This window comes from Nannospalax galili, unplaced genomic scaffold, assembly GCF_000622305.1.
Source record: "Nannospalax galili isolate Female #2095 unplaced genomic scaffold, S.galili_v1.0 scaffold870, whole genome shotgun sequence".
In the NCBI taxonomy this organism is placed as follows: domain Eukaryota; kingdom Metazoa; phylum Chordata; class Mammalia; order Rodentia; family Spalacidae; genus Nannospalax; species Nannospalax galili.
This window is the reverse complement of record NW_008329130.1, coordinates 2,521,413-2,533,912: the sequence shown is the minus strand read 5'-3', so window position 1 is coordinate 2,533,912 and position 12,500 is coordinate 2,521,413. Positions and strand designations below refer to the sequence as shown.

Here is a 12,500-nt window from a genome sequence, read left to right as displayed (position 1 = left end):
GGGCTCTCGGGGAAGAAGGGAAGGGAGACCAGTTGAATCACCGCAGGGACCCCAGTGAGAGCCAAGAGCACCGGCCAGTCTGGAGAGAGCCAACAAGAAGCCTTGAGACTTGGATCCTCCGGCAGGCCCCACATGGGTGCCGTTTTCCCTTCTACTTCCTGAAGGTTGCAAAGGTACCTAGACCTTGCAACACGTGGCTGCCCCAGGACTCACCCACAAGGAGCATCTGCCTTTAAAACTGAGCAAATGATGGTCTGGGTAGAGGGCTCACTGACTCTGTAAACACGAGGGCCTAAGTTGAGTCCACAGTAGACATGTAAAAAGCCGGGTGTAGCTGTACACCCTGAGACTGCAGCATTGGGGGAATGGGTATAGCAGATCCAGGGAGCTTATTGGCCGGCCAGCCTAGCCTAGCTTGTCTCTAAGTCTTCTTCTGTCTCCAGCACTCAGCATCCCTGCCTTGGAAAAGATCATCTCTGTCCACCAGCCCACCTAAAGATCACCCAAACAGCCTCCTGTGACTGGGACAGGTTCCTGACCTTGGGCTCAGCTGAATGAGTGGCTACATCATAACATCTACAGGCTTTCCCATCTCCTCCTGCTGCTGGTTACCTGTGGCGTTGCCCAGGATGCTCTGCAGGCTGAAGATTTGTGCCAGGAGAACTCCAGTGATGACAGACACCTCGATCATCGTCCCCAACGAGCCCCTCAGGTTCTTGGGAGCCACTTCTCCCACATACATGGGAAGAGTGCTGTAGGAGATGCCTGGTTCAGAAAAAATGGGAATCAGGGCCAGCCAAGAGCAGTACATATGGTGCCTAAGGCCGACTTAGTTCCATCTCCTTGTCCCTGAGTGCTTTGAGGGGAGGGGATTCTGGGGTTGAGATGGAAAGAGGATGATCTTGATTTAGTTTGAACCTGCAACTAAAGCCCCCCCCAAACCATCAGTCTTTTGCCAGGCTGGGGACATCAGCAGAGTGTGATGAGATATTCTTTTCTGGCTGCTGGGTTGGATCACCTGTAGATGGGCAGAGTCTAGGCTGTGTGTCCTAGGGCTTAATGATAATCAGGCTAGGTGATAGTCTAATAGGGCTAATGATAGTCAGGCTAGATGCTGCAAGGGAACCATGACAGGGTGGGATGCCATGGAGGATCAGAGGATGGACAGTCACCAAGCCTTCTGAGCAGGGGGACATGATCTGATTTTCTTTCTTTCTTTCTTTCTTTCTTTCTTTCTTTCTTTCTTTCTTTCTTTCTTTCTTTCTTTCTTTCTTTCTTTCTTTCTTTCTTTCTTTCTTTCTTTCTTTCTTTCTTTCTTTCTTTCTTTCTTTCTTTCTTTCTTTCTTTCTTTCTTTCTTTCTTTCTTTCAGTTCAATGTAACCCTGGCTGGCCTGGAGCTCACTATATAGACTAGTCTGGCCTTGCGCTTTTGGCAAACCACCTGCCTCCTGAGTCCTGAGATTACAGGACACCCAGCTCAAAAGTGTGTTCTAAAGATCTTTCCTGTTGCAGACATCATTACATAAAAGGGGGTGGGGTAAGGGGATAGAAAGCATTCTACCCACAAGGGCTGGGAATGGAAACAAGAGAACACCTGGAAAGAAGAGGCAGGTAGCCAGCAAGATGCCTCATCCACCCTTGTCCAGTCTTAGCCCATGGTGCTGGGCACTTGTTCCTCAGAGCCCTTGCCCTGAGGAGTGCATGCCCAGCCAGCCTGGGGCTTCAGTGGCTAACCCAGGTACCTGCACAGACTCCCAGCAGCACTCGAGAGAAGATGATCAGCTCAAAAGCATGGGCCACTTTACTGAGTCCCATCAGGATGGCGGGAACGATAGCGAAGATGTTGTTGATCAGCAGTGTTCCCTTTCTGCAAGACAGCAGCGCCCACGGACAGAGGAACTTGGCAGAAGCTCTGCTCAGACCAAGCCCAGTGCTCCAGGATGCTCCCTGCAGAGAGCTAGGTCCTGCCGGAGAACAGGCTGGTGGATAGGGCTGTGTACTATGTGCCCCCCACCCCCAGAACATATGTATGCTGCAGACTCCTAAGCCTCAATGTGATGGTATCCGAAGGAAGGGCTTCAAATGATTAGGTCATGAGGGGCGACCCCTCATGATTGCGCTAGTGCTCTTATAAGAAGGGACATACAATCTGGGTGTGGTGGCGCATGCCTTTAATCCTAGCAGAAGCAGGTGGATCTCTGGAAGTTCAAGGCCAGCCTGGTCTACATGGCGACCTCCAGGTCTGCTGAGGCTACAGGGAGACCCTGTCTCAAAAAGCCCCACCCCTAAAAGAAAGAAGGGACATACAAAAGAAAATGGGGGGTGGTGCTGGGGAGATGGCCCAGTGGGTAAAGTGCTTTTCGAGGAAGCATAAGGACCTGAGTTTGGGTCCCCAGCCCCATGTAAAAGCTGAGCATGATGGCATGTGTGTGTAACCTCCACACTGAGGGAGTAGAGACAGGATCCCTGGGGCTTGTTGGCAGCCAGTATAGCCTGACCTGACAATGACTTCTGGTCTCCAAAGACCAAAGAAAGAGTGAGTGCATTGAACACACACATATCCACCCCCCACACACACACTGAAAAAAGGGAGCTGGAGATAGAGCTTAGTAGAAAGTACTTGCTGGGTTGGAGAGATGGCTCAGCGGTTAAGAACACTGAATGTTCTTGCAGAAGACCCAGGTTCAAATCCCAGCACCCACATAGCAGCTAACAACTGTCTGTAACTACAGTTCCAAGGGATCCAACAGCCTCTTCTGTCCTCCGTAGGCATTGCAGGACATGGGCGCACTTACATACTTGCAGGTAATACACGCATGCACATAAAATAAAAATAACAAATAAAAATATTTTTTTTAAAAAAAGGACTTGTTTAGCCTGTGGCAGGCCTTGGATTGGACTCTGGCACTTGGCGGGTGGGGATGAACCTGGTCACCTCCTCAAGAGGACAAAGTCAGAAGGCAGCTATCTGTATGTGTTCACTAGAAACTGAATCAGCTGACACCTTGATCTTGGACTTCCCAGCTTAATCTAGAACTGAGAAATAAATGTCTGTTGCCTAGGTCCCTAATCTGTAATGAGCTAGTGAAGGAAGGAGGGATGTATCAAAGTTCCAGGAAGGAAGACCTGGGTCCAGCAGGGGTGGGGCGGGTGGACATGCAGGGTCCAGCAGGGGTGGGGCGGGTGGACATGCATTCTAAATATTGCTGCTGTGGGGGAGGGGTAAATGAATAGCTGGAGGAGGGCGAGAGCTTCCCATGGCTGGGGGTATTCAAGCGGCACTGGTGATACTAGACCAGATTTGATGATTGTCAGGGATGTTGATCACGTTTCCACAGCGGGTGTGGTTGAGAGTGGGGATAAAAGACCTCTAAAACTCCTTCTGAGCCAAAAATCTGCTGGTCTGTGGTGGGGGCGGTGGGGTGGTGGTCTGAAAACTAGTATTCAGCTAGGTATCTTGCAAGCCTCCGTGATCCATTTTCTTTGTTCTTGTAGCCCAAGCTGACCTCAAACTTGCTATTAGCCAAGGATGACCTTGAACTCCTGATCCTCCTGCCTCTACTTTCCAAGTGTTGGAATTATAGGCATGTGCCATCGAGGCTGGTTTATGAGGAACTGGGAATCTGAACCCAGGACCTCCTGCATGCTAGGCAGGCACTCTACCAATGGAACTATGTTTCCCATCCCTATCCTGTCTTAGAAATTGTGTGCTGATGAAGGCAGGGAGAGCCAGCTTGGGCTAGCTGATCCAGACTGGCACTGGAAAATGCCTGCTGTCTGTTTGAGTTACCTCTGGGGACTGTTTTTTATTTTTGCTTTGAGATAAGGTCTTGTGTATTCCTGGCGGGCCTTAAATTCGTTGTGTGGCATGTGTTCTGTGCCCACTCCAGGAGCTGCTAATGGCCCCCCACTTCTAGACCTGGAGGTGTCGGCTGTTTGTAGACTCTGCACAACCTTTGAGAACCTAGCCCCTGACTTTTATAGGTGCAGAAGGGGTCCCCTGTTAGTCAACACTTGAGGATGGTCCAGGATCTACAGATCCGCTTGCTGGATTTTCCTGGCTACCTTTCTGTCCTTAAGGCTGCCCTTAAAGCACTTCCTCCCCAGAATTCCTGGAGACTCAAGGACAAACATCATGTACCAATCTCATCCTCCTGGTACCCCTTACCCTTCCTAACCCCCAAAAACCTGCTAGCCTCAGGGAGGCTTAGCTAGTGTACTCCACGAGGCAGGGCTGGCCCCACTACTAGCTCCTCCTTTGCAATATGAAGCTGGAGAGGGGGTGGGACAAGATTGTTTTTAAGTTTCCTTTACCACCAGGCTTTCATAACTGGAGGGGTTAGGACAAAGAAGTTAAGCCTGGGCTTCTAGAACAGTCCAATTGCTCTTTGGGAGCCGAGAACTACACGTAAGCCTGAACTATGACATAATTAGAATCCATGGAATGTTTTCTCCACATATGCACAAGAAAGGGCAAGTTCATTGTTCATCAAGTATTTACAAGGAGAGGCTGCTGGGTCTAGCTTTTGTAAATAAATAATGAATTTCCATCTGGCAGTATTTTCTTTTATGCATGAAAAGATCATCACTGTGATCTTTGAGTTACTTTTACTAGGGTTTTCCAGCCCCTCCTCTATCCCCACAGCCAAATGTGGTACAAGAAGTTCAAGTGCAGCTGCGTGTTCCAGGTGAAAGGGGCCTGACCACACGGAATGCTGATGTGCCTCACCCTGAGACCTTTACTCAGGCTTTCCGTGCCTGGGGACCTTGAGCCACATATCGCTCTTTATCTGCAGTCGTGGCTCTGCAGCACCTGGGCTTGGGCAGAAGGGCAGTAAGTCCAAGTAGCCAAGCAAAATGCAAAGACCTGGGCTTCGCTCCTAAAGGACTTATGAGGTAGAGGCATGTGTGGTGACTCAGTCCTGTCCCCAACCTCAGGACAGCACTCCGCGGTGACCATGTGAAGAGAGGCTGCTGTTGTTAGGACGGGCAGCCACCTGACCCCAGAATGAAACCCCTTCAGCAGCATTTACGGAACACCCTCTAGAAGTGCTTACAAGGCACTGGGCTAAGTACCATCGGAACCTTGACCTCGGAGGCTACATCACCCCTGGGGCAGGTGGTGGGAGGGATGCTATGGTCACTTAGCTGAAAAGATCCCAGGGAACTCAGGCTCTGACTGGCTGTAAGCCCTGCAGTCTGTGGCAACAGACTGTTGCTTTCAGATCTCTTGGTTTTCAGGGTTGGCTCAGTTGCCCATCAGGGACATAGTCTCCAAGAAACTGCGTGGCTTGCTAAGAGGAACTTCAAGTCTGGGCCTGTCACAGTCCTGTTTACCTGCCACACTTATCAACCATCAGGCCAACAATCAATGACCCCAACAAGCCGCCCAAACAGAATATGGACACGGTGCAAGACCACAGGAGAAGCAGGGCATTCTCATCCATGAACATTCCATGTCGCTCAAAGTACGTATCATTGTAAAACGACTTCAGGATCTGAAAGACAAGGTCGCACAGTACGAAACTCAGAGAAATGACGTTAAGTGTTCTCAGCTGCCCCCGTTATCGCACAGAGGAATATTTCTGCCCATGGGACACAGTTGAACCCACCAGTTCTCTGTTGGTACCTGGGAAGAAACTAATCTGTTGTGTAACAGGGTGAGATGGGAAGCCAGACTGGATAAAACTTGTTTAAAATTCACTTTCGGGGGCTGGAGTGACGGATCAGTGGTTAGAGCACTGACTGTTCTTCCAAAGGATGCAGGTTTGATTCCCAAGACCACATGGCAGCTACCAACTGTCCATAGCTCCTGTGTGATGCTTTCTTCTTACCTCCACAGGCACCGCATGCACACGGTACACACACCACAGCATACCTGTGGAGGTCAGAGGACAATCCGAGGAGTGGTTTCTCTCCTTCCACCATGTGGGCTCCAGGAAGTTAGGTCATCAGGCTTAGCAGCAAGCATGTTTACCTGCCGAGCCAACTTGACAGCCCATGGCATTCTTTTTTTTTTTTTTGCCTTTTTGAGGCCTGGAACTCACTATGTAGACCAAGCTGGCCTTGAACTCACAGAGATCCGCTTGGCTCTGCCTCCCGAGTGCTGGGATTAAAGGTGTGCCACCACCACGCCTGGCTGACATTGATTTTTTTTTTATTTTATTTTTTATGTGTACGTGTATATTACCTGCATGTATATAAGTGAACCCATGTTGTGCAATGCCTGCAGAGGTCAGAAGAAGGCATAGTAGCCTTTGGAACTGGAGTTACAGACAGTTGTTAGCTGCCATGTGGGTGCTGGAATTCAAACCCCGGTCTTCTGCAAGTCCAGCCACTGTTCTTAACTGCTGAGCCATCTCTCCAGTCCCCAGGACATTGATTTTTTAAAAAATTTTATTATTATTTTTATGTGTATGAGTGTAATACCTGCATGTATGTAAATGCACCCATGTCATGCAATGCTCTTGGAGATCAGAAGAGGGCCTCATATTCCCTGGAATTGAAGTTATGGTTGTTAGCCTCCAAGTGGGGGCTGGGATTTGAACCAGAGTCCTCTGCAAGAGCAACCAGTGCTCTTAGCCACTGAGCCACCTCTCTAGCCCCTGACATTGATTTTTTAAAAATACTGCAGAACTTACATACCTCAGTGAATAGTCACCCTACCTACACCCTAAGGTGCCGGCTTCTGTTCCCTTTGCTCCTTCAGTGACACCGTTTCTGCATCCATGGCCGTCTGTCCTGCTTCATTGGCCTCTCTGTCCTGTGAACTTCCCATCAGTATACAGAAGGCACCTACTGTGTGAAACCCCAACCCCACCCTTTGGCATCCCCCACTAAGCTTCCTCTTCTGACTCCCCCAGGCAGCTAAATTCCTTCACAATGCGGTTTACCCCCAAGGTTTCTGCTTCATTTCATCTGTCTCCTTTTGAACCCACTCAGCCAAGCTTGTTTCTAGCACTCACCTCTTCTGACCTTGTCAAGGGCACTTACACCTTTATAAGGTCAAAGCCTGTGGTCAGTTCTCAGACCTCCCCTGGACACATCAGCACACGATGTCCCTTCCTCCTTGACTAGGCTTTGGGGACACTGGGTGTGCTGGATAGCTTTAGTGTCAACTTGACACACTTGGGTTGAGGGAGCTTCAGTTGGGGAATTGCCTCCATTGGATCGGCCTGTGGGCATGTCTGTGGGGGAATTTTCTTGATTGTTGAGTGATGTGGGAGGGCCCAGCCCACTGTGGCTGGTGTCATCCACGGGCAGGTGGGCCTGTGTTGCATAAGAAAGCAGGCTGAGTTTGGGCCAGGGGAACAAGCCAGTAAGCAGAGTTCCTCCATGGCCTGTGCTCCAGCTCCTGCCTCCAGGTTCCTGCCCTGAGTTCCTACCTTGGGCTCTCCGATGGGCTCTCCGATGAACTACCTGGGAGATGTAAGCTGAATGAACCTTTTCCTCCCCAAGTTGGTATTGGTCAGAGTGTTTTGTCACAGCAGTGGAGAAACAAATGAGGACACTGGGCTTGAGAAGGGCCCTTGTTCTTTTGCTCCGCCTCACCCCAGTCTCAATCCTAAATGCTTACAGAGTTCAATCCTTGACTCATCTCTATACCATCTACAAACGGCCCTCCTGGTGAGGGCAGTGGGATTAAGGCCCAAAAGCTTGGGTAGAGAATCCAGTGTGCCTAGAAAGGATAATATCATTGGGAGAAATGCCTCTGGCTGTCTCTGGTCCTCAGAGGCAGAGGGGCATCTAAGGGATTCCCAGAAGATGGAGGTTTCTAGAAGCAAGACAGTAGTTTCCTCCCACCTACAGGCCCTGCTCAGCTGCCCACAACCCACCTTGTGCCCACCTTGTGTGGCGTGTTGACCACAGCGATGTTGTAGCCGTACTGGAAGGCCGAGCAAAAGGACGCACTCAGGGTAGTCAGGACCACAGTGGGCTGGAGCCGCTGCGTGGGAGAGTTCCAAGGTCAGGGACTCTATGGGATTGGTCTCTGAGGGTTCTAGGGTTGGTGTGGGGGAGGGACAGGAAGTGAGGATGTTTAGACCTCCACTTCCTTTCTCTTAGACTGGAAATGGAGTCTAGGTGGAGGTTGGGAAAGGAGGAGAAGGGGGCTGTTGGGGAAGGTGGTTCAAGCTTAGGGCCCTGAAGTTTCATTTCCTGTTTCTCAGCTCACATTTGTTCTCTTCTTGAAGGCGCATCTGAGTGTCTCCTGAGTGCAGGATCCTGTGCTAGGCCCCAGAGCTGATGTGCAAAGTGGGGTATGCCCAGGAAACAGGCCCAGCAAAAGGCTGCCTGTGCAGTGAGGGAGGTCAGAACAAAGACCTGCAGAGGACCAAATATGTTCATTCCAGACACCGATGGACTGTAGGGTTACTAGACCAGGCAGAGATGGAAGTCCACGGGCTGAGGGCCCATTCCAATGGGGTGCACTGGGAAACCTCTTTCAGAAGTGTCTTTGAGTCAACATGGGTAGCTGATTGGAGTCCCTGTATTAGCTACCCCTGTCACTGTGACAGAATACCTCACAGGAACAACTTAAAGGAGAGGCTTATGGTAGCTCATGGTTTAGGGGATGATGTCCATCCTGGTAGGGAAGGCCTGTCTGCAGGCCTGGCCTCTGTCCATGGTAGATGGAGCATGAAGTAGCTGTTTATTACATGAAACTGTTAGGGAGTTCGGGACCACCCGGAAAGGCTACCCAGACTCAGAAAGTTCTGAATCAGCTGAATTAAACTTTTACAATTTTATTTGAATTTTAAAGAAATATCCTCAGGGCAGGTGAGCTAGTAATCTTGGCAGTTGCCTTGGAGAGGAGAATGGAGGGGCCAAGGCATGGGGTCAGGCACGTGGCTGGGCGAAGGAAGCTTTAGAGAAAGTAAAGGAATACAAGATGCTGGGGGCAGCCCAAAGCCTTAAAGAAAGCGTGTTTAGAAAAGGGATACGGAGAAGAAAAGATTATGCTTCTCTGAATTCAGAAGCAGGCAAACTCAAAGACTGCATGGCCTTAGCTGGTCTGGAAATTCTGTGCTAGTAGGCGGGATTCCAGGCAGGAAAAACTCGCTATCTCATTAATGCACTAGGTATTCCACCGCCTACTTAGCATGACCCGCCTTCCTAGGGGTGAGCCTGTGACCAGATGATTGACCAGTTACACTTACACAAAATGGAGGGGCTCAGGGTATTTCAGAACCAATCGGGAAACTGCTATTTTAAAAAATATTTTATTTATTATTTTCATTTTATGCGTATGCGTGTATTGCCTGCATGTAAGTAAGTGCACCTGTGTTGTGCAATGCCCGAGGAGAACAGAAGAGACTGTCAGATTTCCCTGGAACTGGAGTTACGGACAGTTGTTAACTGCCAAGTGGGTGCTGGGATTTGAACCCGGGTCTTCTGCAAGAACAGTCAGTGTTCTTATTGCTGAGCCATCTCTCCAGACCCAGGAAGTGCTATTTTTGCCTGCTAGTGGAAGCAGGCTGTAACCCTCCAGGCCAGTATCCCAGGGTGGGGGGTGGGGACTGTGTGTGTGTGAGTGTGTGTGTGTGTGTGTGTGTGTGTGTGTGTGGCAGAAGAACTAGAGAAGAAACATTCTAGACAGGGAAGCCACAGACTGAGAACCTGGAGGACAACTGACTGGCCTTGGGTTCCAGAACAGCCCCTTGGGAAACTAGGGCAATCCCCTGAGCTCCCTGTGACCAAGATAATCCCTAGAGTACAGGACCCAGAGCAGCTCGGAGGGAGCAGGCCCCAGGGTCAGAGTGTAAGCATGGGGAAGCAGGGCTGGAGTGGAGGGTCTGTAGTGGCCTTTCAAAGTGCCAGACTAACAACTGTCTGTGACTCCAGTTCTGGGGGATCTGATGCACTCTTTTGGCCTCCTCAGGTTTGCACACATGTGGTGCACTTACATTCATGCAGGCAAAACACTCATGCACATAAAATAAGGATAAATTAAAACATTTTTGAAGTCGGCACTTACCCCCTTCAAGGATGGGGTGGGCAAAGGGGTCCCTGTGCTCTCCATCCTCGTTTGGGGGGCAGAACAGGTACTCTCAGATGACACCCTGGCCGGGCTCTGCTGGCCACCTTCCTTATCCATTGTTTCTCCCTGAGGCCGGCTTGGTTATGGCTCTCCTGACCTCTGGACCTCAGTGGCTTTTTCCAGGAGAAAATTCTCCTTGAGGAATTGATAAGATATGTGCTGACGTTTGTTAGTGAAATTTATGCATAGCGTGGATTCTGTCTGTCCGTCCCCTACAACCAGCAACCTCCCAATGGTCACAGGGAGGGAAAAAGCACTGCCTGACATTGGACTCTAGAAATGAGTTTTGGGAAACCAGTCAGGCTGTGCTCAGACCTTGGAGGCTTCTCTTATGTTGTTTTTCTGAATCTGTTGCCTTGATGCGCTGGGACTGATTGTCCATTTGCAGGGGGAGTAGAGCAAAAAAAAAAAAAATTAATGCAGTTTTGCTGGGCATGGTAGCACATACCTGCAAGCCCACCGTTTGGGATACTGAGGCAGAAGGGTTATGGGTTTGAGACCAGTCTAGTGAGACCCTGTATTTAAAAATCAAGGTCTTATAGCCAAGTGTGGTGGGACACACCTTTAATCCCAGCACTCAGGAGGCAGAGGCAAGCCTGGTCTACATAGTGAGCTCCAGGCCAGCCTGGGCTACATAGTAAGATTCTGTCTCAAGAAAAAAAAAGTGTGTGTTGGGTACTGGGTATATGGCTCAGTGGTAGATCACTTGCATAGCATGTGTATAGCTCTGAGTTCCATCTTCAGCATTGCAAAACCAAACCAAAAGGCAACCTTTATATTTTAAAATTTAATTAAGTGATTGTGTGTGTGTGTGTGTGTGTGTGTGTGTGTGGTGTGTTGATGTGTGTGACTACGGCCCATATATGCCACTGCGCACACATGGAAGTTACAGGGCAACTTTCAGTCGTTTGTCTTCAACTTCCACCTTGTTTGAGATGTGTTCTCTTGTTTGATGCTGTGTATGTATGCCAGCCCAGCCGGCCCACCAGCTTCAGGGGACTCTCCTGTCTCTGCCTCCATTTCTCCTTGGGAGCACTGGGATTGCAGATTTGAGCTCCTGGGCTCAGCTTTACATGGGTTCTAGGGATTTGAACTCAGGTCCTCACGCTAGTGTGCCAAGCACTTCCACTGATTTCCGCTGAGCACCTCCCCCATAACATTATTTCTAATTATGTGTAGAAACTAAAAATAACTAGAAATAATTAGCAAACAATTATAAACATGTATATATATAACATATATAAACATATATAACATATATATATATGTTTATATATGTTTATATATAAACATCTATATAAACAATTATATATAAGTGAGTGGTGGCTCATGCCTTAATTCTAGCACTGGGGAGACAGAGGCAAATGGATCTCTCAGAGTTTGAGGTCAGCCTGGTCTCCATAGCGAATCCAGGCCAGCTATGGCTACAGGGAGACCCTGTCTCAAAAGGACCCCCTGCAAAAAATAATAATAATTGCTATGGTTAGCAAAGGCCCGTGAGCCAAAGGCTTGGTCTCCAGCTGGTTCCTATTAGAAGGTGGTGGCAACCTTTAGATGTTGGATTTAGTGGGAGGCTGTGGGTCATCGAGGTGTGCCCTCGAGGAGGACTGTGGGGTGCCTTTTCTTTCACGTCTTGCTTTTGAGGTAAATGAGCTTCCTGTGTTTCTGTCACGATGTACCTCAACACAGGCACAAAAGCAAAAGAAGCACAGAAGCTTCTGGAACAGAAATAAACCCTTTCTCTTTTAAAGCTGATTATTGGGCTCTGCTTCCCTGGGCCTGCAGGACCTGCAGGCCTCTCTCCCGGGTAAGTCCATCATGCCCTCAGCGCCTTGACTCCCCCAGCCTCATTCACCCTCCCATCTACCCCTCCGGTCTCTCGTCCCAGCCTGGGTCCTGTCCCATTCCTTGTCTTGGTGCCCCAGACACCTGGGGAACCACCACTGCTTCCTGATCCTTTGCACCCAGACCAACGTAGTGCCTTCTCTGGGCCCCAGGAGCACTGCCTCTGGGCCTGGCCCCACCCTCACCTCCGTCTACTTCCCTGGGCCTGCACCACCCGCCAGCCCCTTTCCTGGACGCTGGGGCTGACCTTTCCTCTTCCCGATCCTTTGCATCCAGGCCAACCCAGCTCCTCAGTGCAGTCCCCAGGAGCCCTTGGGGCTGCTTCCCACCCCCATCTTCCTTTGCATCTCTGGGTGGCACAGCCACCAGCTACCCTAGACCAGCATCTTTCCTGGGCCCGGCTCTGAGGCCAGTCCAACCCCAAAATTCCTGAGGACAAAATCTTTCCTGGAGGGATCCAGGCCTTGGGAGAAAGCTTGAGAGCATCTGATCCTCATCTGACTTGGGCCTCTGTGGAAACTCCTGAAGACAAAAGCAATCTGGCCACTCCAATATACAATCAAAAGAGAGAACTGGAAGCTTAGAGGAACCAGCTTTTCATGCCCCAAAAGTAAAC

The 12,500-nt window shown here is 49.9% G+C and overlaps 1 protein-coding gene across 1 annotated transcript in view; it reads right to left on the bottom strand.

The window, feature by feature from the left end:
- The window catches only part of Slc2a7 (solute carrier family 2 member 7), a 21,769-nt gene extending 11,748 nt beyond the window's left edge, over positions 1-10,021 (bottom strand). Inside the window, exons 1-6 of the mRNA XM_008831960.1 lie at positions 9,977-10,021; positions 7,847-7,945; positions 5,338-5,498; positions 1,743-1,867; positions 613-765; positions 1-79 (exon numbers count right to left, since the gene is read on the bottom strand). The exon at positions 1-79 is cut by the window's left edge and continues 47 nt beyond it. Of these exons, the coding sequence (XP_008830182.1) occupies positions 1-79; positions 613-765; positions 1,743-1,867; positions 5,338-5,498; positions 7,847-7,945; positions 9,977-10,021 (662 nt within the window). The remainder of the gene's footprint in view (positions 80-612; positions 766-1,742; positions 1,868-5,337; positions 5,499-7,846; positions 7,946-9,976) is intronic.
- Between the last annotated feature and the right edge of the window lie 2,479 nt (positions 10,022-12,500).